Source organism: Ovis aries, chromosome 23 (genome assembly GCF_016772045.2).
Source record: "Ovis aries strain OAR_USU_Benz2616 breed Rambouillet chromosome 23, ARS-UI_Ramb_v3.0, whole genome shotgun sequence".
NCBI classification, from domain to species: Eukaryota; Metazoa; Chordata; class Mammalia; order Artiodactyla; family Bovidae; genus Ovis; species Ovis aries.
Window position 1 is genome coordinate 33425747 of NC_056076.1, and position 26030 is coordinate 33451776.

Here is a 26030-nt window from a genome sequence, read left to right on the forward strand (position 1 = left end):
AAAGGACAGTTCTCAGTTCTGTTAGCACTGAAATGCCAGTGGAAATGTGAGTTGTTGCTTTGCTTGTCTTCTGGGACTTGAGCTACAACCTAAGAAACGATCTCCTTAAAGTATTTGCTTTAACTCCTTCCTAACTATAAGTTCCCTCATGGAAATTTTTAGTTTGTGCAAGCTTATTTCTATCCATTTTAGGAACCATTTGGACTTTGGTTCTGTTGGACATGAAATGCATAACTTCATGAGTTATTGCAAGACTGCAGAGATGGGTGGAAGGGAGACCTAGTTGGCAGAGAGATTTTGCCTGTGAAGAAACCAGTCACCATAAGGGAAAGTAAGCAGGTGTGACAAACAGGAGAAAGGTATCCCAGCCACTGAAGATCATAGAACAGTCTGAAAAAGACCATGTCGTGTTTGTTGGAAACGACCGAAATGAAAGAGTTCTGAAAGAGTAGGACCCTAGGGAAAGAGAATGAACAGATTAGAAACAGAACCAACTGGAAGATCCAGTTAATGAGAAATAGTCATGCAAGTGGATTAAAAGATAGACTAGATGCAGCTGAATAAAGATCGGGCCCCAAAACAGTAAAATGAGAGAATGAGAATTCAGCAAAGTTGATGACTATAAGAGCAACTGTAGTCAGTTACTATAATGATCAATTAAAAATGTAACCAAAAAATTTAATAAAAAGCTTGCGCTTTGATGGACACCATCAAAAAGAGGCAGAAATATTTGCAAAGCATGTATTTAATGAAAGACTTGTGTCTAGAATATATGAAGACCTCTGACAACTCAAAAAGAAAATAACCCAATTAAAAATGGGCAAAGAATCTGAGCAAACATTTTTCTGAGGATGTTATTTATACAAATAGTCAATACATTTATGCAAAGATGCTTAAAATCCGTCATCAGGGGAATGCAAATCAAAACCGCAATGAGGTACCACTTGACAGGCAGTAGGGTGGCTGAAATAAAAAGACAAGTTCTGGCAGGTATGGGGAGAAATGGGAACCTTCATACACAGTTGGTGGGAATGTGAAACAGTGTAGTCATTTTGGAAAACAGTCTTGCAGTTCGTGAAGCCATTTAACATGAAATTGCCCATATGACCCAACAATTCCACTCACAAGAGAAATGAAAACGTATGTTCATAATAGCCAAAAGGCGGCTATATGAAACAACTCAGATATCCATCAACTGATACATACATAGATAGATAAACAAAATGTGGTATATCCATATGATGGAATGTTATTTGACCATAAAGAGAAAGAAAATAAGGATCCATGCTGCAACATGGATAGACCTTGAAAACATCATGCTAAGTGGTAGAAGCCAGTCACAAAAGACTATACATGATTTAATTTATATGAAATGTCTAGAATAGGCAAATCTGTAGACACAGAAGTAGATTAATAGTTGCTTAGGGCTTAAGGGGATGGGGAGATAAGGGAGCATTAGTTAAAGGTCCTGGGTTTCTTTCTTAAGGTGATGAAGATGTTTTAAAATTGACTGTGGTGATGATTTCTGAATATGCTAAAAGGCATCAAGTTGTAACTTTAAATTGGTGAATTGTATGTGAGTTATCTCAGTAAAGGTATAAAAAAAGGAATGTGTAACTTAATATAGCTCATTTTAAAAACTACAAAATCTGAATGACAGATAATCTTAAATGCAAGTAGAGAAAAGGTGGAAATCACTTCAAAAGAATGACAATTGGAGATTTTCTGTCCAGCAAAGCTAGAGGCCCTAAACCAGTGGGGTTATCACAGTTCTAAAAGAAACTATCGCGCTAGCTAACCTGCCTTTCACGAGTGAGGGTAAAGCACAATGAATTTCTAAGTATCTCTCTAAAGGTTAGGGGAAGAGGGTTTTAGGAAGTTTCTAACTAGCAGGGACTGGCAATTGAATGTTAATATAAGACCCATTGAAGCGTAGTGTACTACAGTCCATGGAGCACAGAGTCAGACAGGACTTGGCAACTGAACAGCAACGAAAACAAGTAAGACCCATTACTACTGCTTTCTTCTGTGCAGAAAGTCATTGACATTGCTATTTCCTGTGTCTTTATGCATACTAAAATCAAGCTCCACAAGAGACTGTTGCTCAGTTCATTCGCAGGTGAATTCTATCCCGAGACCGGTTTTTACCCTGGAGGTTCCATCACTCACCAGCAGTAGTTTCTTGGAACGAGCTGCACTGGCTGAAGAGGCCCTGAGGGTCTTGCTTCTCCCTCCTTGGCCTTCAGTGTGCTCTTCCCTGCATGGGGGTGACACTTCTGCAGGGCCCTGTGGACTGGGATGGCCACGGCTTGTCCTGCCTTTGATTTTAAGTTGCTTGGAATCCGGCCTAGCCTGTCGCTTGCAGAGTGACGAGCCAGTGTCAAGGTGACCTCCGTTCCTTCCCTCAGTGGTTGCTATCTGGAGTCCCAGCCCCTGCTTGCTGGGAAACCCTGTCTGGATTTCCACGTTCACACGTGAGAGGCCCCCTGTAAGCTCTCACCTGGTGAATTCCAGCAGCGCGGTTTCAGCCTTCTCCCTTCCTACCCCGCCAGCCATGTACAACGCCTGCCGGGATGTGGAGGCCCCCTCGAGCAACGAGAAGGCCCTGGGGCTGCTGTGTGGGCGTGAGGCCAGTGCCTGCAACGCTACCAACTGGATCGAGTACATGTTCAACAAGGACAATGGCCAGGCGCCCTTCACCATCACCCCTGTCTTTTCAGGTGGGGACGAGACCCCCCACCCCCCCAGGTTTGGTGTATTGTACTTAATGGTTTTTTAAAGCCGGGGAACCCTAACATGCAATAAGAAGATGAATTCAGATCAGTAGGTCCTGGAGTTTGCTCCAGCAAGAGGTATCTGGAGGGGTAACCTCTGGGTTATCAGGGGCTGGATGAGCAGGTAGAGAGGAAAAGTTGCCTTCAGGTGCTGATACATACTTGAAGGAATAAGTCATTTGTAAAAAAAAAAAAAAAAAAGAGCCTTTTCAAAAAATAAAATGGATAGACAACCAGGACCTGCTGTATAGCACAGGCAGCTCTGCTCAGTGTCACGTGGCAGCCTGGAGGGGAGAGGAGTCTGAGGGAGAATTGGGGACATGTGTACATATGGCTGAGTCCCTTTGCCTTTCACCTGAAACTGTTACACTGTTAATTGGCCACATTCCAATACAAAATAAAAAATGTAAAATAAAAAGAGGAGCCTTTTCAGAAGCTTTGCCTTAGTATTAAACTAGCTCCTCAGTGGAGATAAACATTTGATTAAAAGTTTACACTGAAATATGGTGGACTTGAACGTTGCTGATCAGCCCTGTGCCCAAAGTTATTGAGGTTAACTTAAAATTTTGCAGGACTAAACAGCAAAGCATAACTCGATCACCCAGAAACCTCCAGTCTTTCTTATTCTTCGGGTTGCATGACTTTTTTCAGTGTGCTTATCATTCGGTTAAAGTATGATTTAGTACTACTGCTGCTACTGCTAAGTCACTTCAGTCGTGTCCGACTCTGTGCGACCCCATAGACGGCAACCCACAAGGCTCCCTCGTCCCTGGGATTCTCCAGGCAAGAACACTGGAGTGGGTTGCCATTTCCTTCTCCAGTGCATGAAAGTGAAAAGTGAAAGTGAAGTCGCTCAGTTGTGTCCAACCCTCAGCGACCCCATGGACTGCAGCCCACCAGGCTCCTCTGTCCATGGGATTTTCCAGGCAAGAGGACTGGAGTGGGGTGATGATTTAGTACACCCCTTGTAATTAACTTTTTTTAATGGAGATTCTTAACACACTCCTTCCTACAGATCTTCCGACCCATGGGATGCAGCCCATGAATAATGCCACCAAGGGCTGTGACGAGTCGGTGGACGAGGTCACGGGGCCGTGCAGCTGCCAGGACTGCTCGGCTGTCTGCGGCCCCAAGCCCCAGCCCCCGCCCCCTCCCGTTCCCTGGAGAATCCTGGGTCTTGACGCCATGTACGTCATCATGTGGAGCACCTACATGGCTTTCCTGCTCGTGTTTTTTGGAGCGTTCTTTGCTGTGTGGTGCTACAGGTAATCTGTTTTGTTGCCCATCCCCCCAGACAAGAAGAGCAAACTTAGCCCACTGGCATTTCTAAGCTTTCACTTGGTAGACTTTGGTTCCTGAGAGTAAGAACAAACATCTGCATGAATACAGTTCCAGGGCTTGCTTATGTCCTGCATCTAGTCAACCATCAAAAGCCTATTTAGACGTTGAGATGTTTAAAGTTCGTTTCATTGGTGTATTCAAAAATGGCGTGTGATTTAAAAGACCCATTTTTTAACAGAAAGTCTTTGGAGCCAAATCTGATGCAAATCCTTTTAAATTCGGTACCGTAGTCCTTTTAGATACCTCCGTCTTGACTTAGGACAACACATTCATTTAACACTTTTGTCTTTTGAAATAATTTTAGACTTACTAAAAGGGTGCAGAAATAGTTAGAGTTGATATCTCTACTGGCTTCGTCTAATGTTACCACTCACATCACCCGTAATATATAATTTAATCAAAACCATGAAAATAACATTGGTATACCATTATTGGTTAAACCACCGTTTTTTTTAGGTTTTACCAGTTTTTCCTCTAAGGTTCTTCCTTTTTCTGTTTCAGGACCCCATGTCACATTCACTTCTTGTTTTATTTGTCTCCTTCAATCCGTGACTGTTGCTCATCTTTCCTTTTCTTTTATGACCTTGACACTTTTGATGAGTGCTGGTCTTTTGTAAAATAATACCCCAATAATAATACCCGAATTTGGTTTTACCTGATGTTTTCTCATGATTAGGTGGAGGTGTTTGACAACATCTCAGACGTGATGTGTCTTTCTCAGTGTATCATGTCGACGGCTTCTGATGCCAGTATGTGTCATCACTGGTGATATTAGCCTACATCATTTGGTTTAGAAGGTGTCTGCTGGGTTTTTCCACTGTGAAGCTACTGTTCCTTCCTTTGGAGTTGATAAACACCTTTTGGGAGCTGTGTTGAGACTGTGCTGATAACCTCATTTCTCCTCAAACTGTCGTCCACTGATTTTAGCATCCATCCGTGGGTCTTCAACACTTAAGTCTTGAGGTTTTTACCTAATGGTGACACTTTGTTTCCCTCGTTCCTTCTCCATTTACTAACTGGACTTACTCTCTCATTCCTTCTCCCCTACTTACTTACCTAATATTTATTTAGTTATGTTTACATAATGGACTTAAAAAAAAATAACTGTGATCTCTGTTTCGTATCATCGTTTATATTTTTGCTGAGATCTTCCCAGTTTTGACCACTGGCAGCACCTTCTGCTGGCTCCTGTGTGTTTTTTAAGCATGCCCTCACCTTTCTCAAGCTTGTTCTTTTTTCTGGAATCACAGGATGTTTCCGTATTTTCCCTGCCCCAGCACTAGAAGCACCCTCTTCTGCAAGGAACCCTGGTTCCTTTCCCTGGAAAAGGGTGTTTAGAAACCAAGATCTAGGCACCAGATGTGCTCATTGTTCCTGGAATGTAGTGTTCACTGTGTTTTTAAAGGACCTAAAACTTTTAAATGTGAGTGAGGGCTACAAGGTGAAATTATCTTCTTAATACCTTCTTAAAATTTCCCCTGAGACTAGTGAGCAGAGAGACCTGGAGCAAGGGAGCTTTGGGAAAGGAAGGCACCAGTTAGGAAGGAAGCAAACAGGATGAGGAAGTAAGCTTTTGATAGGGTTGTGTGACCGTCAAGAACAATCTCATGATGCTGAAGTCCACTAACATGACTTATGTGCTTTTGTCTTTCAGAAAACGGTATTTTGTCTCTGAGTTTACCCCCATTGATGGCAATATACCTTTCTCTATAAACGCCAGTGACAAAGGTAGGCACATTTGTACTTAAGTAAAAGGGTTGGCACCGTTGGCAAGAGAGTGTTTGTTTCTTTACCGTTGACGCGCCTCTTCTGGGAGCAGCACTGAGCCCGGGCTGGGGACACGACTGATGGGGACAGGGTCCCTGTGTTTGCAGCACTGACAGCTGGAAACAGGTGGCAGATGGGAATCGCCTGGCTCATAATATCTGTAGAGTGAACCTGGCCTGGGGTGAGAGCAGAGGGCAGGAACAGTTGGAGGGAACTGCTTTGGCTGGAATGCTCAGAGCACTTGGCTTTTCCGAGGCTTCTGTGTGAGTACTGTCTCTCTCGGGGAGGGGCTGGTGGTCACTGTGGGCCGGTGAGCAGGGCCGCTTCTCCAGCAGACAGGTAGCTGGATGGGGCAGGGGATGGTCTCATGCACGTCCCTGGGTGTCCCTGTGTGGCTGTGAGTCTCGCCACATGCAGTGGTAGCTAACACTCCCTGTTCCGACTTTCAGGAATGGCTTGGCTCTTAACCTTCCCCCTCCCTTCCTCTCCTGCTCTTCCAGGGGGGCCAACCTGCTGTGACCCTCTGGGTGCCGCCTTGGAGGCCCATCTGCGGCGGCTCTTCGAACGGTGGGGCTCCTTCTGTGTGAGGCACCCCGGCTGTGTCGTGTTCTTCTCCGTGGCCTTCATCGCCGCCTGTTCCTCAGGCCTGGTGTTCGTCCGGGTCACAACCGACCCGGTGGACCTCTGGTCGGCCCCCGGCAGCCGGGCCCGCCAGGAGAAGGAGTACTTCGACACGCACTTCGGGCCCTTCTTCCGCACCGAGCAGCTCATCATCCGGGCCCCCCACACCCCGCCGCACACATACGAGCCCTACCCCTCCGGAGCCGACGTGCCCTTCGGGCCTCCCCTCGCCATAGACATTCTGCACCAGGTAATCAGCTCTTGGCAGAAGCCACTTCCAGGGAAGCCAGCACCAGGCCAGCTTTCAACCAGATTACTTGATGTGGGTTTCGGGCTGACTGTGATGGTTTATCTAGTAAACCTTAATGATAAGACATTTTTCACGTACTTTCAAAAAAGTGGCCAGTGTTGAACTTAGTGAAAAATTTACTGTAGACCACTTTTGTATTTATTTCATACAGGAGGTCTTGCTTGAAATTGAGAAGAGCATGTCTCTATTGAAACAGAATGTATTTATTAATATATTCACCTTCAGAACTTAATAATTTTTTCTGCTAGTAATTGAAAAGTAATACACCAGGACCCAAAGGGATAAAGCTTCTTGTGTTGTCTTAGAGACCTCGGAGGGGCTGCTGGATCACTGCGGACCCTCACCCCCCAGCAACTGCAGGAATGACCTTGTCACTGCCTGAATGTGGGCTCCTGGCCTGCGTTTGGAATAAGATCCACCCCATGCTCCTACGGAATCCTTTAAATCTGCCCATCCTCCCTTCCCACACTTGCCCTGGAGAGCTGTCTGTAAATTAACTGCCTCCCACTTAATTCTCAATGAACAGTAGTACATTTGCATACTTTTTCCTCTCAACATTGCTCTTGCCCTACAGAATGTCTGATAGCTGAGAAAACATCAGCATGTTCCCAAGAGTCTAACACAATCTTTTACACCTGGTGACCATTGCTTTCTCCCAGTTTGTTGCAAAAGGTGCACATGTTGTCATTTACCTCCTGCAGTGTATTTGTATTCTCTACTAGAATATATGTAAATAAGCATAGTATGGAGTGAGGTGGTGGTTGTTGGGGACGGGAGGGCCTGTCAGGAAGACCCAGCAGATGTCCCCGGGCTCCCCTTCGAGGCCACTGTTGCTACAGGTGGGAGGGCCCGTGTTGGTGTGTCCTTCTGTGGGATGTGGCCTGTCATGGTGTCCCCTCCCCCTCTCTCTGAGTGCCCCAGTTTGCTGATCCTCAGCAAAATTATGGTAAACTTAAAAATATTTTCATCCTCATTTATCTCAGTCTTCTCCCCTGCCTCAGGAAGGATTTTCCCCAAAGACTCTTTTATCTTCTAACCACTGCCCCCCCGCCACCGCCCCAGAGCAGTAAGCGTTAATCAACATCTGAAGGAAAACTGATGTATCTCTGGGTTTATTTGAAAATATCCTCTTTCAGGTCCTTGACTTACAAACCGCCATCGAGAGCATCACTGCTTCTTACAACAACGAGACTGTGACCCTGCGGGATATCTGCGTGGCGCCCCTCTCGCCATACAACCAGAACTGCACCGTCCTCAGCGTGCTGAACTACTTCCAGAACAGCCACTCCGTGCTGGACCATCAGGTCGGGGACGACTTCTTCGTGTATGCGGATTACCACACGCACTTCCTCTACTGCGTCCGGTACGTGGCGGGGGTGGTCCTTCCTCCGTCCCTCCAGTAGGTGACAGCTGCTGTTGCCACACACCGCTGTAGTTGCTAGAGCCCAAGCAGGGAGCAAACAGCGGGACCCTCAGGGTAAAGTGATACTCGGCCTGATGCTGGGTCAAGGCAGTGCCAGGTCCAGGCGATGCCATGGGAGAAGGGAGAAGGAAGCCGGGCGAGGATGGGCTTGCCTGGAAGTGCCACTCCCAAGTGCAGCAGAGCCTGCTCAGTGGAGGGGAACAGAGGGAGCCTGTGAGAGTTGGGGAAATGCTTTCCAAGTAGACGGGCAGCAGGTGCAAAGGCCCTGAGGTGGAGTGTTCACCATGTGTCATCGAGGTACCTCCCAGCCCCTGACTCCCTCCCAGCTGGATGACACCTAGTTGCATCTGCCATACCACCCCAAGCATTTCTGAGCTGGTTTCTTGGTGCAAAGACAGAAGCCTCTAATGCTTTTTCTTATCTTTCAAATATAAATTGATTTCACAACATGCAGCGTCCCCTCAAGGAGTAGGGGCCGGATTGCAGTTCAGTGTAGATGGGAGAACACTGAAGTTGCTTTGCGTCGGAGGCTTGTCTGGCCGCACAGGCCAGGGTGTGGTTTGAGTTCGTCACAGAGAAGCCGCGCGGGGTGACCTGTGAGGTGACCTTTAGGCCTGCCCTGTGACAGGAGGAGCGCTCGCTTCTCTGCCCTCCCTGGACGCCCTGTCACTTGGTCTGACCTGGCCCACAGAAAGTTGTTCAGCCACTCAGACAACCGCTCTGGCTGTTCGTTCATTACAGAAGCAGAGAAATCGCTCCCCGTCACCTTTGAACATGCTGCTCAATTAACCACGTCTCCACAGCCAAGTACTCTGGCTTCTGGCCCCGTTCAGTGACCTGAGGTTCCGTCTGTTCTTGTTCCTGGAGTGTGGCTGACTCTAGGCGCTTGTGCTGTGTTTACGGTCTTCAGGTGGTCACCTCTATAAACACGAGCCTGTGAAGCAATAAGTGCTTTGATTGTTCCCAGGTGCCAACAGAATAAAAACCCCAACCGCTGGTCAAGACGCTTACCCCTTCCTTCCATTGCCTCCTTCCTTCCCAGCGCCACCCCCTCCTTGGGAGGCCCCCATCATGGGTACCCCACGCACAGACCCAGGCCTTCCTGTGGTCCCTCAGGCCACTGTCTGTTCTCTTTTCTCCTCATGCTCTTTTCTTCTCTTCCTGCTGGTATGGTGCCTGGAAGCCTTCCCCTCCTCCTGTGCAGGTGAATTCCCCCTCCTCCTTAGAGACCGGGTCTGTACCTAAAGTTCTCTTTATAGTGACAGCTTTCACCTCATATTAGCAGCTTCCTCCTCTGGGCACCAGCTGATGTCAGCCACATCTGACTGTATTTGCCTGCCTCTCTCTCAGTGACTCTGAGCTCCAAAAGCAAATACTGAACTGTATCATTCACCCAAGGGGACCTCAGGCCCACATTCTTAATCAGCCTCGTGACTGTTGTGTAAACGTCTGGGTCTCTGTGATGTGTTGAGGTTGTTCTAATTGGAATGTGTTCTCTGAATTCCTGGCAGGGCTCCTGCTTCCCTGAATGACACCAGTTTGCTCCACGATCCTTGCCTGGGGACGTTTGGTGGCCCAGTGTTCCCATGGCTTGTGCTTGGAGGCTATGATGGTAAGTGAGAGAAGCTTTTACTCTCCTTACTGGATAAAGCAGTCTTGGTTCTGTCATTAACAGTCAGGTGGTAATTATGAGGATGTCATCAGTCAGACACTCATTAATTACCCAACATACTGCATCCCAAATACCATATGTCCTTTGGCTTTTGGTTTTATCGTGCATTTGGAAGAAGTGGTTTAAGCCATTTTTAGGTTACTTTCCAAGAAGCTGTCAACAGCTAAGGACATATTCCCAGAACAACGTCACTGTTAACATCCACATAATATGTTACTTGGTCTCAACATCCACATAATATGTTGCTCAGTCTCAAGTTCATGGGACCCTTGAAACTCATCCAGAGAGCCCCCAGCCAGTCCATGGACCTCAGGTTAAGAACATCAGTAATGGAGGAGAGACGTGAGATATAGAGGGAAAGAAAGGAGATTTTTTTTTTCCTTCTAAACCACCTTGGTTAAGGAGTCAGACAATTCCAGTGGGAGGAGCAGTGGGGCTTTGCTCAAATTACTCCAGGTAGATGGGGTAATAACTCACGTGGTAGCATTGGCGTCTGAAGCCTAATTATAAGCAGCTCAACAGGTTTTTCTCCAGCCGGTTGAAGAGGCCAGATATTCTTCTCATCCGGTGGGAAGGGAGAGATTATGAGCTATAAAGTAATTTTTAGATGGAGAAGGTATTTCTAAGCAGGACACACAATGCAAAGCCGCAAAAGGAAACCATGATGAGTTTGTGTGAGAATTTAAAGTTCCTGTGTAGAGAAGAAACGTAAAATTTTAAGAAACTGAACAAATAGCCAACTGGAGCAGGAAAAAGTTAGTATACATAACAGTGTTTCCTTAATACAGAGAGCTCTTGAGGAAAAAAGACAAGGTCAGCTCCCCAAAAGAAGTGGGCAGAGCTCTGTGCATGTTAATAAGAGAAGTACAAAGGGCTTTTAATTGTATGGAGAAAGTGCTGAACCTTACTCAAGCTAGTGAAACACCTCTCACTTCAGTCTTTTACATAACAAACAGATTAGCAAAGATCTAAAGTCAAAGCCTTAGTCACTCAGTGGTATCCAACTCTTTGAAACCCCATGGTCTGTTGTAGCCTGCCAGGCTCCTCTGTCAATGGGTTTTCCCAGGCAAGAATGCTGGAGTGTGTTGCCATTTCCTCCTCCAGGGGATCTTCCCAACTCAGGGCTCGAACCTGGTTTCTTGCATTGCAGGCAGTCTTTATAGTCTTATGGTCTTCCGTGGTGGCTCAGATCAGATGGTAAAGCAAAGATCTGAGAATTTGACAAAACTTTGTGTGCATGAAACCCTGCTTGGGCAAACTGCATTTTGGCGGGAGTGTAGATGGTTCTAGAATATAAGCGCTAGGAAAGTTGAGGTTTTTAACCTCTGTTGCTCATTAATGTATCCACAGTCCCTAAAACAACACGGGCACACAGTAGGTCTCAGCAAATACTTTGTTGAATAAAGTAATGAAAAACAGGATGGCATTTTTGGAGGGCAGTTTGGGAGATCCATCCGAATTTAAAATGTCCTTTTTTTTTTTTTTTTTTTGGATTCTGAGTACTTGTACGATTTGATCCTACAAATATAGATTTTATGTGTTAGAAATATCAGGTTAATTTTTGTAGTAATTCTACTTATAAGAAAAACATCCAAACTTGCAAAGCTGTTCATCAACTGGAGATGGAGTTAAACTGGACTAGAAAACATCATAAGCAGAAACAAGAATAAGGAAGTGCGGTGTATTAAAGCAGCATTCTCAGGATATGAATTTAAAGGCAGCATTTGCAGAAGGGTGTGTTACTATTTGTGTGAACAGGAAGGCAAGGGGAAGCCCGTGCATGTGCACGTGGACTGCGGCTGGTAGGGGCCGCAGCCGTCATGGTGTGAGGAGGAGAGCTAAGGCACAGATGGGAACGGAGGGAGGAGAGACTTTCCCCCCGAACACCTTTCCGCTTTGTTTGAAATTGTCACCCAGCACGTGCTGGGTAGTCATGATGATGGAATGACAAGTGCGTCTACGTTTGCTCGAGAGTCCCCTTTTCTCCCTAGCTGAACTACACAAGCGCCACGTCAAGTGACCTCCCATTTTGTTCCAACAGCTCAGGCGTGTTTAAGCTTCAGCCCCGTGAGAAACTGGGCACCTAGCCAGCTTGTGATTTCCGCCCCCCTCGTATTGATCTGGTTTTCTGCACACTTGTAATCTGCTTTTTGATGTCACCTTTTTCCTTTCTAGATCAAAACTACAATAACGCCACAGCCCTTGTGATCACTTTTCCTGTCAATAATTACTATAACGATACAGAGAAGCTCCAGAGGGCCCAGGCCTGGGAAAGAGAGTGAGTTGCTCACAGGGTCGGTAAACCAGCTGCTCTTCTTACAGGGAGGTGGACGCTAGCAGAAAGCATTGATATGACATTCAACTAAATTAAGCAACATCAGATCTAAGTCATGCCATTTTTTTCACTTGGTTCTAGTGATGCTGTGAAAACAAAAATCTATAAATAAATTAACTTGTAAACATTCTTTAAATACATAGTCCTGCAACAGGAATGCACAGGTATCTATGCAGAATGCTCCTTGTGTTATTTTCTAACAGCAAAACCTGGGAGTAAGCTAAATGTGTATTAGTAAGGAGAAGTGTAGTAGAATGTTATGCCATTATTACAGGTAATGAGGTAAGTATTAACATATGGCTTAGTTCAGTTCAGTCGCTCAGTCGTGTCCGACTCTTTGCGACCCCATGAATCGCAGCACGCCAGGCCTCCCTGTCCATCACCATCTCCCAGAGTTCACTCAGACTCAGGTCCATCGAGTCCGTGATGCCATCCAGCCATCTTATCCTCGGTCATCCCCTTCTCCTCCTGCCCCCAATCCCTCTCATCATCAGAGTTTTTTCCAATGAGTCAACTCTTCGCATGAGGTGGCCAGAGTACTGGAGTTTCAGCTTCAGCATCATTCCTTCCAAAGAAATCCCAGGGCTGATCTCCTTTAGGATGGACTGGTTGGATCTCCTTGCAGTCCAAGGGACTCTCAAGAGTCTTCTCCAACACCACAGTTCAAAAGCATCAATTCTTCAGCGCTCAGCCTTCTTCACAGTCCAGCTCTCACATCCATACATGACCACAGGAAAACCATAGCCTTGACTAGATGGACCTTAGTCAGCAAAGTAATGTCTCTGCTTTTGAATATGCTATCTAGGTTGGTCATAACTTTTCTTCCAAGGAGTAAGCGTCTTTTAATTTCATGGCTGCAGTCGCCATCTGCAGTGATTCTGCAGCCCAAAACAGTAAAGTCTGCCACTGTTTCCACTGTTTCCCCATCTGTTTGCCATGAAATGATGGGACCCGATGCCATGATCTTCGTTTTCTGAATGTTGAGCTTTAGGCCAACTTTTTCGCTCTCTTCTTTCACTTTCATCAAGAGGCTTTTTAGCTCCTCTTCACTTTCTGCCATAAAGGTGGTGTCATCTGCATATCTGAGGTTATTGATATTTCTCCCGGCAATCTTGATTCCAGCCTGTGTTTCTTCCAGTCCAGCGTTTCTCATGATGTACTCTGCATATAAGTTAAATAAGCAGGGTGACAATATATAGCCTTGACATACTCCTTTTCCTATTTGGAACCAGTTGTTAAATAAAAACTGTGGTCAGCATATTTGAGCAAATATATGTCATGCATGCTGTCCACGCCTAGAAAGTATATCAAGTAAGTGACTCAGGAACCCGTTAGCTGTGATGTAACCTCTGAAGAACAGGCATCAGGCCCAGGAGAATGGGACACTGAACAGCTTTGTTGGGATATTCGTATACTATACAATTTACCCATTCGATGTGTACAGTTGAGTAGCTTTTAGTATTTTCACTGATATGTGCAGACATCACCATAGTCAATTTTAGAGCATTTTCTTTACCACAGACAGAAATCCCATTTCCTGTAGCAATTTCCCTACTAACACCTGGCCCTACATAACCCTCGGCCTGCTTTCTGTCTCCATCAGTTCTCCTGTTCCAGACGTCTCTATGGATGGAATTACATACGAGGGCTTTCCCATCTGGCTTCGTTCACTTAGAATAATGTTTTCAAGGTTCATCCAAGTTGCAGCATGTGCCAATACTTACTCTTTTTTATGGCAGAAGATCATTCCGTCCTATAGATAGATCACATTTTGTTTATCCACTCATCAGCTGATGAACATGTGCATTATTTCTCAGAAAGTTACTCAGTTGTGTCTGATCTTTGTGACCCCATGGACTGCAGCCTGCCAGGCTCCTCTGTCCATGAGATCCTCCTCAATTCTCCAGTGGAGTGGGTAGCCATTCCCTTCTCTAGGGGATCTTCCTGACCCAGGGTTTGAACCTGGGTCTCCCTGCATTGCAGGCAGATTCTTTACCACCACCTTTAACCATTAGGAATAATGCTATAAGCTTTCACATCAAGTTTTTGTGTGAACATGCCTCCATTTCTCTGTTTGTGTGAATGTGTTTTCCTTTCTCTTGGTTCTTATACATCTAGGAGTAGACTTACTTGGTCATATGGTAACTCTGAGGAGCTGCCAGACTCTTTCCAAACTGACTGCCCCAGTGGATCTTCCCTTGTGGTCCCGTGATTTAGACTGCCCTCCCACGGGTTAGGGAACTAAGATCCCCCATGCTGTGCAGTGAAGCCAAAAAACCAAGTGACTGCACCATTCTACATTCCCTCCAGCCTGTAGCGAGCATTCACATTTTCCACCCCTTGCCAGCACTTGTTGTTGTTTGACTTTTTTGATTCTAGCTATCCCAGTGGGTATAAACTGATATCTCATTGCAGTTGGTTTTTTTTTTTTTTTTCCCTGTCCACACTGTGCAGCTTATGGGATCTTTGTTCCCCAACCAGGGCTTGAACCTGGGTTGGCTGTGAAAGCACAAAGTCCTCAGCACAGGACCACCAGGCAATGCCCTCATTGCAGTTTTGATTTGCATTTCCCTGGTGACTAAGGAATTCGAATACCTCTTCATGCACCGGTTGCCCATTTATATTAACTTTCTTGGAGAAATGTTTATTCGTATCCTTTGCCCATTTTTTGACTGGGTTGTTTATGTTTTTATTATCAAATTAAAAGAATTCTTATATATTCTGTAAATCCTTTATCAGATCTATGACTTCCAAATATCTTCTCCTTTTCTCTGGTCTGTGTTTTTGCTTTCTGAATGGTGTCTTCTGAACCCTAAAAGTTTTTAATTTTGATAAAGTCCAATTCATCTGTCTTGTCTTTTATTACTCATACTTTTGGGGTCATAGCTAAGAAACCGTTTTATAACCCAGGGACCTGGACGTTTACACCTATGTATTCACCTGACAGTCATATGGTTTTAGCTCTTACATGTAGGTCTTTGATCCATTGAGTTCTTTGTCTATGATATGAGGTAAGGGCTCAACTGCGTTCATTCGCATATGGCTGTCCAGTTGTCCCACACCATTTGTTGAAAAGATTATTCTTTCCCCCATTGATAGTCTTGCCACCTTTATTGAAAATTAGGTGAAAATACTTGGCATGTTTCTGGACTCTTAGTTCTGATCCTTTGTCCTGTATGCTTGTCCTTATGCTGGTAACCAGACTGTCTGTCTTGATTACTGTTGGTTGGTAGTAAGTTTCAAATTACGGAGCATGAATTCTCCCACTTTGTTTTTCTTGAAGAACATTTTGGCTGTTCTAGGCCCCTTGCAATGCCATAAGAATTTTAGAGTCCATTTGTCTTTCTATAAAGAAGTCAGCTAGGATACTGGTAGGGATTGCATTGACTCTGAGATTGATTTTTAAAATTTTTGTTCTATGAGCATATATCTATATTATAACACACTGCACTTAGAAATCAGTTTTCATAAAAAATGAAATGAGACTATGAAGCAGTTTTTAAACTTGGTCCCAACTTGTTTTAAATGGTAGAAAACTCAGCATATCTGGAACTTTGTCCTCTGGTGAGTAGAGAAAGTCCTCATGAGGGAGAAGGGTTAAGTGTGGCTTTTATGTCGTAAAAGTTAGGAAGAAGTTCCTCACTTAGCTGTCACTCAGTTTTTAACTAACAGTATAAAATTTTGCTTACCCTTTTAGGTTCATTAATTTTGTGAAAAACTACGAGAATCCAAATCTGACCATTTCTTTTAAGGCTGAACGAAGCATTGAAGATGAACTAAACCGTGAAAGTAACAGTGACGTCTTCACTGTTCTGATCAGCTATGGCGTCATGTTTTTATATATTTCCATAGCCTTGGGGCATATCAAAAGCTGTCGCAGGCTTCTGGTAAGAGGGGTGTATGTGTATATATCTGTACGTGTATGTGTGTGTGTATTAGAAATGGCAGTACACAGCATGATGTCATAGTTCATTATGTTCAAAACTGCCTTAAATTGTCCTGTGCTTTTTTAATTTTTTGGCCATACGACTCGGCATGTGGCATTTGGGGTCTTCGTTCCCTGACCATTCCCCCTGCGGTGGAATCATGGGGTCCTAACGGGAAGTTGTCAGTGTTTTAACTGTTTGTCACATTTTCTGCTTCCTGCCCTTATTTTCTTTATTTCCAAATGTTTATCTTCAGCTTAAAATTTACTTCCCCTAATTCATTTTTTCCCCCCTAATTTGCCATCACCTAAGAATGTAGGCCCTGAAATATGTGGCTCGGGAAGACCTAGATAGCTTTTCACGTCTTCTCTCAAACCTTGAACTGTACGTTGAAATCTGGATGGGGAATAAGCATGTAAAAAGGTGACAGTGAGATCCTGTTAGGAACAGGACAGAAAACACTATAAATGCTGATTCATGTCTTCGTGGTATCTCCAGGTGGATTCGAAAATCTCCCTGGGCATTGCCGGGGTCCTGATTGTGTTGAGCTCGGTGGCCTGCTCCTTGGGCATCTTCAGCTACATCGGGGTCCCCCTGACCCTCATTGTGATCGAAGTCATCCCATTCCTCGTGCTGGCTGTGGGGGTGGACAACATCTTCATCCTGGTCCAGACCTACCAGGTAAGTCTCAGAGCCTCACAGCATCTGACCAGGTGCCAGGCTCCACGTGCACGCATGCTGGCTCGATGCAGGGTACCTGTGAGCGTGACACGTGGAGGCTTCATTTCCATGCCTCTGAGTACTTGCGTATTGGTGCTTGTTCTGGACCCTTTGAGACCAAGAAGTATAAGACCCTTCTCTTTGCTTGGTGGCATAGATACAAAGTGAGAATTGGTTTTAAATACATGCAGCATGCATGCAAAAAGTGCTGATGCACTTGTGGAAAATATTTTGGGCAGAGCCGCTATTAAAATGATTCCACATAGTATAGAAGAAGGAAGGACTTGAAAAAGTGCTATTAAAAGGCCAAAGGTCAACATAGGACCCTGATGTAGAAGATGCTGTCAGTCTGTTGGTTCTTCCAGGGTCCCTTGTCCTGCAGGCCTCACCTGGGCAGAGGCCCAGTGGCACCTAAGAGTGTTATTTAAAGGTTCAGCCACTTGCAGCCTATGTTGCATGGATTTTCCTGAAACCTGATTCAATCCTTTAGCCTCTCACCTGTTCCCTTGGCTCCGGGCTTCAGAAATACCCTGAATGAATCAACATGAAAAGTTTGGGGTCTGCACCTCTTTATTGTATAAGGTTTATAAACAAGTAGATGCTACCAGTCATTGTTCTTTCCCATCAAGGTAACACAAGGCAGCCAAGAAGCAAAGAGGTGGCATTGTAATTGAGAAATGTGAATGTTGCATGTTTCACTTTTTTTTGTTTTGTAGAGAGATGAACGTCTTCAAGGGGAAACCCTGGACCAACAGGTGGGCCGCGTCCTGGGAGAAGTGGCTCCCAGCATGTTCCTCTCATCCTTCGCTGAGACAGTAGCGTTTTTCTTAGGTAATTACTCCTGGAATTCGGCCAGCTCTGCAACGTGCTGAGCCTGGGTGTATCAGAATGCCCCTCTGCGTTCTTCCTTTGTTAAGCTTTATTCTGTATTTCTAAAGTATCAGAGTGGACCACGAAGAGGATCGGTGGCATTAACTTGGGCACCATTAGCAAGCGTCTTCTTTCGCGTTGCTTTGGGGTGGTGTTGATGTGGTTGGTTGAGATACCTAGAGCTCCTGCCCCTTCCCCTTTTGAGCAGCACTGGTGAGTGCTGGGTTTTGAAAATAGCAGCCTTGCACAGCCACGAGTCCTCCCAGCACAGTGCCCCCAGCAGCAACTCTACAGTCACAGGCATTAGCCCTTGAGGTGTGTACCCCTGTTCCTGAGGGTGGTCTTCCTCCTCGGCACACTCAGTTCACTGGGAAGCACCCTTGTGACTGAGCAGAGGGTCTCGAATCTTCCTTCTGTACAAGGAGCCACGAGCTGGAACACAACCCAGCGTTCCTGTCTTCTTTCACATGGAGAAATCCAGTAGGCCCCTCCTTGCCCCATGTCTGGTGTGTAGTAAGAGAACACTGGCCGCGTCCTCTGCACAGGACGCGGGCTAGGATTGCCCCGTAAGTCCAGGAAAGACACACGGTCTGTGGTCACAAGTGGAAAAGTCTCCAGGGGCCTCAAGACGCCTTACAAGGGGCCACAGGAGGGACGGTACACGCATGGTCTTCAGACTCCTGCACCAGTACGCACGTCCTCCTCCACTTCCATGAAGCAGCGCACGTGGGGCCCATGGCTCTGTGGCTCCTTCTGATAGATACTGGTGCCAAAAAGTTACTTCCTTTCTTTCTATGATAAGAAAACCAGCCAAGTGTGTTGGTGACAGCAGCTGACCCTGGGCTTTAAGGTTGGAGTGACTTTGTGAGAACAGGAGGGGTTGGGGGTGTGGGGGACCCCATGGCTCCCATTTATAAGAGCCAGGTTCAGTTTTCTTCTCAAGCAACATTGTGAATCTAGAGTTTTGTTTTGTTTTTCCCACTCAAGTGACACTGTGACTTCAGTGGGAAGTATTGGCTCCTTACGTTTTTTTAATGTTTTAAAATTCTGATATTGGAATTGGAAATGGCAGCCCACTCCGGTATTCTTACCTGGAGAGTCCTACGGATAGAGGAGCCTTGCGGGCTGCAGTCCATGAGGTTGCAAAGAGCTGGACATGACTGAGCAGCTGAGCGTACACACAGCATACACACAAAATGGGTTGATATACGTGTGGCCCATGAGCGGCCAGTGTTCAGTTTCTGAGCCTTAGTAGCCAGGAGGATGCTTACAGGCAGCAGCCTCATCTGATTGTAACTAAACCTAGAGACTGAAATACCATCCCTCCTATGGATTGAATCACAACAGATCCCATAAGCAATGAATGGTTCTCAGGTGCTGATGTGCGTACGTTTGCTCAGAGAGCGTGTTACATTACAGAGATGGGGCCCTAGAATTGTGATCAGTAGAATTAGGGTTGAATTTCCATTGTTCTGGTAAAGTGGGATGGATCAGGTCCCCGGAGTCTATGGTTTAACTCCCAGGGTGGTTCTGGTGTGACACCTGCAGACAAAGTGCCTTTGGGAGGGGAGGTGGGGGTCTCCTCGTGGGCTTGGCTGCTCTGGGGCCTCGTGTTCATCTGTGCATATGTGTGCGTGAGGCCGCGTGCCCTCGGCCAGGGAGGTCGTGACCTCTGTCCTCTCCCCGCAGGAGGCCTGTCCGTGATGCCGGCCGTGCACACGTTCTCTCTCTTCGCGGGCATGGCGGTCCTCATCGACTTCCTCCTGCAGATCACCTGCTTTGTGAGCCTCCTGGGCTTGGACATTAAGCGGCAAGAGGTGAGTGGCCATCAGCATGGCAGCCCGTTTCCTTTGAATCTGGAGTCTGGGTGAGGCAGCCAGAGGGTGACCTCTGTCTCCCTTGGTCCCCTCAGAAGAACCAGCTGGACGTTCTCTGCTGTGTCGAGGGGGCAGCAGACGACACAGGCGTCCAGGCCTCCGAGAGCTGCTTGTTCCGCTTCTTCAGAAACTCCTACGCCCCGCTTCTGCTCAAGGACTGGATGCGGCCCCTCGTGGTACGAGCCTGTCTGTTGTGGTGTCCCCAAACAGCTTCGTCACCCGCCTTCTGAGAAGTCACCTTGGGAAGGGTGCCGACAGCTGTTAAGTATACATCCGAGAATGGATGGGACTTCGCTGGCGGTTCAGTGGTTAGAACTCTGCTTCCACTGCAGGGGGCGTGGGTTCAGTCCCTGGTTGGGAAGCTAAACTCCCTCATGCTGTGTGCTGTTGCCAAAAAAAAAAGCCATAGCAGATATGGACAAATATAACATATTTTTAGCAGTCATTATAACAAGAGTTTTGGGGGCTTTGGGTTTAAAAAAAAAAAAAAAATTACCGATTCATAGAAAGTGACAGAGTAGCACAGAGGGAGCCTGCTGCCCTTTGCCCAGCTTCCTGCCACGATCTTAGGTAATTGTAGCTCAGTATCAAAACCGAGTTTGACATTCCCACAGTGTGTGTGTCTAGTTCTGCCAGTTTCTCACCTACTGCAGATTTGTGTAAGCACCACGGCCGCCAGGATGGTAAATCTGTCTCATCGCTCTTGTCCTCAGCTTCAGGGTCACACACACACACACGCACGCACGCACGCACGCACGCACACACACACACACCCTGCCCCCCGACACACACACCCTGCCACACACACACACACCGCCCCCCACATACACACCCTGACACGCACCCTAACACACACACCCTGCCCCACACACGCACACACTCTGCCCCCACACACACACACACACACACCCCTTGCCCCACACACACACCCCGCCCACTCCCTCCCTGCAGTGTCCCTTGTCCACAGCAGCCTGGAGGATCGTTTCGTAGTTTACATGCTGGATATACCCAATAGCGATAGTGTATCACGTCTCTGCTAAAAGCATAAATTCATTCCAGTAATAGGAATATTTACCGTTTATTGAATACTTGGTATCTGGTACTGTGGTCGGTACAGCGTGCTACACTAAATTCTGGATTGATTATTCCTAGAGTTTTCTCATGTAATCCAGAAAACTTTCTGATGCTACAAGTCTAATTTTTCCTGCTTTATTGAGAAGGAAATCGCAGCTCAGAGAGGTTAAATAACTGCCCCAGGGTCACTCAGCTTGTCAGAGGCAGAACTGGGATTTGGATCGGGTAGTTTGGCTCTAGAGACCGTGACTTCAGCCACTGCCCCGGACTCTTTGTTTTCTTAGTATGTCATTTAAACTTGCTTTTCAGTTTACGAAAGTCCTGTTTGTGTGTTTAAGATCTGGTTTATGTTCTTCTTTCTTTTTAAATGTATTTTTGGCTGCGCTGGGCCCTTATTTCTGCTCGAGGGCTTTCCCTGCTTGTGGTGGGCAGAGGGCTGCTATCTAGTGTGGCACATGGGTTTCTCATTGCAGGGGCTTCTCTTATTGCAGAATGCGGGCTCAGCAGTTGTGGCACACGGGCTTAGTTGCTCTGAGGCGTGTGGGGTCTTCCTGGGCCAGGGATCGAACCCAGGTCCCCTGCATTGGCAGGCAGATTCTTTGCCACTGCACCACCAGAGAAGTCCCTGATTTGTGTCATTCAGCTCAGGACAGCTCTGCCTCTGTAACTCGCTTCTCATTCCAGGTAGCAGTATTTGTGGGTGTGCTGTCTTTCAGCATCGCAGTCCTGAACAAAGTAGAGATCGGATTGGATCAGTCTCTTTCAATGCCGGATGTAAGATGCTTTCTCTTTTATTCTAACTTCTTTGGCCCACGGTGAATACGTTTTCCCAGACACACACGGTCGTTTCAGCCTCTGCCGGCTTCTGAACACAGGTGCTGGCAGGCTCTCCCACGTCCCAGGGACAGCCCCGGGGTCCTGCCCACTAACCTGGGCCTTCTGAGTGCTAAGGCCTTGGGCGCCACTACAGAATGTGAGCAGCTGGTCTTGACCTCATGAGGTGCCCTCCTAAGGGTGGGACCGACCGGAGAAGCCCCTGGGCCCAGGGTGGGGAGGGGTGCCGGCTATGGGGGTACTCAGGAACTTGGGCTGGAGGCATCTCGGCTCGTGGGACATTCACGCCATGTCCTATTATCTGCTCGCTCTCCCTCTCAGGACTCCTACGTGACGGATTACTTCCAGTCCCTGAATCAGTACCTGCACGCAGGCCCACCTGTGTACTTCGTGCTGGAGGAGGGCCACGACTACACGTCCACGAAGGGTCAGAACATGGTGTGTGGGGGCCTCGGCTGCAACAACGACTCACTGGTGCAGCAGGTCTTCACAGCTGCCCAGCTGGACAGCTAGTGAGTACCCCAGCTGCAGACGGGCACCTGGGCCTTGCCCCTCTCTCTAAAGATGGCTTTTCTGGAAAATCTGTCTTGCAGAATGCAGGCTGAATCTAGCTTGACATGAGCAAAACCTCTCAAAGGGCTAATTAGACTGCCTCATATTCTTTTTTTTTCTTTTTGGTTTAAGCAACAACCATTTTATTTATTTTTTAATTCAGTTTTTAATTTTTTTAACACCAAAATCATTTTGTATTGGGAGATAGTCAATTAACAATCTTGTGATGGTTTCAGGAGAGCAGTGAAGGCACTCAGCCATACATGTACATGTATCCATTCTCCTCCAAAACCCCCTCCCATCCAGGCTGCCGCATAACATTGAGCAGGGTTCCATGTGCCATACAATAGATCTTTGTTAGTTGTTCATTTTAAATATAGCAAGACCACCTTATATAAGAAAGCCTTTCCCATTAAGTACTTATGTGGTTTGTCTTCTGACCGGGTAGAATGAGAAGGTCTAGAAAAGGAAGTTCTGAATTTCAGGAAAAGGGACTGAAACTGAAGACTTCCTCCTCGTGGGGGCATCCGTAACCCTTTCTCTCCTGTTCTCTAGCACCCGGATAGGCTTTGCCCCGTCATCCTGGATTGACGATTACTTTGACTGGGTCAAGCCTCAATCATCTTGCTGTCGCATCTACAATAGCACGGAGCAGTTCTGCAATGCGTCGGGTACTTGACCCTTCTAGATCTTTCCCTCCTTTCTGAAAAAGTTTGAATTTATTGTTTAAAAATCATTTGCATGTCACCTCCACTTCCACCTGTTTTTATCGGCCGTTGCCAGCTCTCATCCCCCTGTCCGTGTCCGCTTCCTCCGTGGTCCTCTCTGGAGATGCCCCAGTAGCCCATCTTCTGCCCCCCCTGGGGCTGCAGGCTGAACCAGGTCAGGGGACTCTGGTTTTCAGGCTTCTTATCTTTTCTCAGTGACACCAACGGCCTCTCTTGATTGTTATCTGGCTGTAGCTTGTCATGGGCCTACTTTCTTTTTTTTGTCACTGTTGCCCTATGGTTTTATAAGAGTGTTGAGGTTGTCCTAGAATTTTCTTCATAAAAACATGGAAGCCCTCTGCTCTGGTAATACCTGCTTTGGGGAGGGAAATTTGTACAGCCTATGTAAGGGGAAAATGGGACTTCCACTTCATTAGACTGCAAAGATCACTTGTTTGAAGCTTCTGGATCTAAGGAGAAGATACTCCCGCCATTTCTTTATTATTATTTTAAAATGTTTTAATCTGGACACCCGTCCTTCTCGGGCTCCTCCACCCGTTTGCACAGTGGTCGACCCTGCCTGTGTCCGCTGCCGGCCGCTGACTCCGGAGGGCAAGCAGAGACCTCAGGGCGCAGACTTCATGAGGTTCCTGCCCATGTTCCTCTCCGACAACCCGAACCCCAAGTGTGGCAAAGGGTAAGGGAAGCTGAGCCGTTCAGCTGCATGCCCGAGTCCCGTGTCATGTGCGCTGGGATGGTGTGGGGGTCGGGGAGGGGCTGGGTGGGCATGGTGGGCGGGAAGGGCCTCTTTTCTGCCATGTGCCACCCTGTGCCCACCCTTCTCTGAAAGCAGAGAAACCAAACCACCTTTGAAGAAAATTCCTCCTTTCTCATTCTCAGCTGATTCTGACTGGTCTGAGCATTTGGTCCCAGGCTCCCCTCTGTGTCCTGGCCCTCGTGGTGGCACAGAGGACTTGGAGTCCTGTGCAGGCTTCCAGCAGGATGGAGTGCGAAGAGGGATGTGGGCATTTCAGGACGTGAAAGGGGCTGTCCAGTTGTGTGTGGGAATTATGAGACCACAGATCTGTCCTGGTGATGTTGCCTGGGGTAAAAGGTCTAGGTTTTCCTTTCCCCTCTGTGCTTCTTGCCAGCTTGTCTGTACATGAGCTCTTGGGCTGCCCCACTTCCCCATCCAGCCAGGCAGCCAGTTCCCATGGAAATAAGGTCTCTGGCCCAGAAATAGCAGAGACAACTGAGGTCTGGAGTTGGGGGGATTCAGCTAGAAGGTGAGGGTTATATTTACATTATAATGGTAAATGCTGGACATCCCTGGTTTTCGTTAAGATTACATAATATGACCCAAGTTCCATCAGTCATGTGTCATGTCTGCGTTTTGGGACCTAGGCTAGGTACTGGGGGATAACTGTCCCCCACAACAAAGTAGGAATGAACCTTGCATCTTGATCTCCCTGCAGACTGAACGCTCAGCCTACATAGACAAGTCAGAGAGAAGGCAGCTCTTTGGAAGGCAGAAGCCGACACTCACAGGGAGCTACCGTTGAGCCCGAACCGTGCCTGGCACCTCACTGACACTACTTCATTTATTTACAGCCCTGTGAGGAGATGGTGGTGCACCCATTTGCAGATGACACTGCTGCCGGAATTTAGTCATTTTACCCCAGGGTTCCAGGACTGAGGGTGCTCTCAGGGCCACCTGACTCCAGGGCCCCCGTCCCTTCCTGCCTCCTGTTACACAGCATGGCTGGGCACACACTCTGTAAAAAAATACATTGGATGGCAGAGTAGAGCCAGCTACAGAAACGAGCAGCTGCGTGCAAAGAAACCAAAGCAGCAAAGTGTGGGAAAGCATAAGCTAGACCTTCCTCTTTCCTTTCCAAGGGCTTCCCTGTCCCTGAAATTGACAGCTGATCTGACCCCTGAGCTCAGGGTCAGGTGACCCCACTAAGCTTTGGATGCCCAGATCCTGCAGATGTGGCATGAGGTGTGGCCTCTGACACCGCTGTCTTGTTGCAGGGGACATGCTGCCTACAGCTCGGCCGTCAACATCCTGGACAACGGCACGAGCGTGGGAGCCACATATTTCATGACCTACCACACGGTGCTGCAGACCTCGGCTGACTTCATCGATGCCATGGAGAAGGCCCGCCTCATCGCCAACAACATCACCAGGACCATGAACCAGCAAGGGGGTGATCACCGGGTGTTCCCATACAGGTAAAGTGTACACGAGGGTGTCCTGGGGAGCGGCCCCACACGCCGGGGCTTCGTTGCTGAGGTTGGCGGGGGGTGGGGGAGTATGGTGCTGACAGTGGGCTTTCCTTCTGACCCTGGCTCCATCCTGAGCTTGGGGGAAACCTATCGCTGGATATGGCGTCTGGGCAAGGAGAGCCAGATTGTGCAGCACCTGCCAAAGTCTCAAGGTGGAGCTCACCCTGCAGAACAGCAGCGGGCGCCGGGGGTGGGGGCGCCTGGGAGGTGGCCCTACAGAGAGGGCCCAGCAAGGCAGGGCTCCTGATGCAGATTACTGAAGATGGCACCTTTGTGGAGGTTTCTTGCTTTCGTTTATTAATTTTTTTTCATTATAAAGAAAATATTGGGACTTCTTTGGCACTCCAGTGGTTAAGACTTCACAATTCCATTACAGGGGGTGTGTGTTTGATTCCAGGTCAGGGAACTAAGATTCCACATGCCAGAGTGGTGTGGCCAAAAAAAGTTAAGAAAATATTTTACAAAATACTGAATTTCGACAATATAGAAAAGTAGGAGAAACAAGTGATTTCCCCACGAACCCCCGGGGTCTCAGTTCAGGAAATCTTGACCTTTTCCTGACAGAGGGCCAGCTTGTTGTCCTGTGGAAGGAGCTCTCAGAGTAGGTGTCCTGACCTCTAGGAGGAGCTGGTTAACTTTGCCAAAATGGCATTATCTCCTCAGGTCCTATACAGACCCTGTTTGACTGGGGGTAATCCTCCAGATAGACCAAAGCTTATTTTCCCAAAGTACCATGAAACACTCTTTATAGATGATGCCTGCAAAGCAGAGCAGGGGCTTTCCTGACGGCTCTGCAGGCACAGAAGCCTCCTGCAGCACAGAAGATGCAGGAGACACAGGTTCGATCCCTGGGTCAGAAGGTTCTCTGGAAGAGGGCATGGCAGCCCACTCCAGTATTGCCAAGAAAATCCCATGGACAGAGGAGCCTGGTGGCCTCC

At 47.3% G+C, this 26030-nt stretch overlaps 1 protein-coding gene across 2 annotated transcripts in view; it reads left to right on the top strand.

The window, feature by feature from the left end:
• Positions 1-26030, top strand: part of NPC1 (NPC intracellular cholesterol transporter 1) — a 43771-nt gene that overhangs the window by 14064 nt on the left and 3677 nt on the right. For both annotated transcript variants that reach the window (XM_015103629.3, XM_042239568.1), the window contains exons 5-21: positions 2553-2720; positions 3790-4039; positions 5770-5843; positions 6383-6753; positions 7950-8176; positions 9748-9848; positions 12084-12186; positions 15941-16130; positions 16668-16850; positions 17606-17720; positions 19449-19576; positions 19672-19812; positions 21395-21484; positions 21866-22056; positions 22652-22767; positions 23371-23500; positions 24838-25038. In XM_015103629.3, coding sequence (XP_014959115.3) covers positions 2553-2720; positions 3790-4039; positions 5770-5843; positions 6383-6753; positions 7950-8176; positions 9748-9848; positions 12084-12186; positions 15941-16130; positions 16668-16850; positions 17606-17720; positions 19449-19576; positions 19672-19812; positions 21395-21484; positions 21866-22056; positions 22652-22767; positions 23371-23500; positions 24838-25038 — 2779 coding nt within the window. The remainder of the gene's footprint in view (positions 1-2552; positions 2721-3789; positions 4040-5769; positions 5844-6382; positions 6754-7949; positions 8177-9747; positions 9849-12083; positions 12187-15940; positions 16131-16667; positions 16851-17605; positions 17721-19448; positions 19577-19671; positions 19813-21394; positions 21485-21865; positions 22057-22651; positions 22768-23370; positions 23501-24837; positions 25039-26030) is intronic.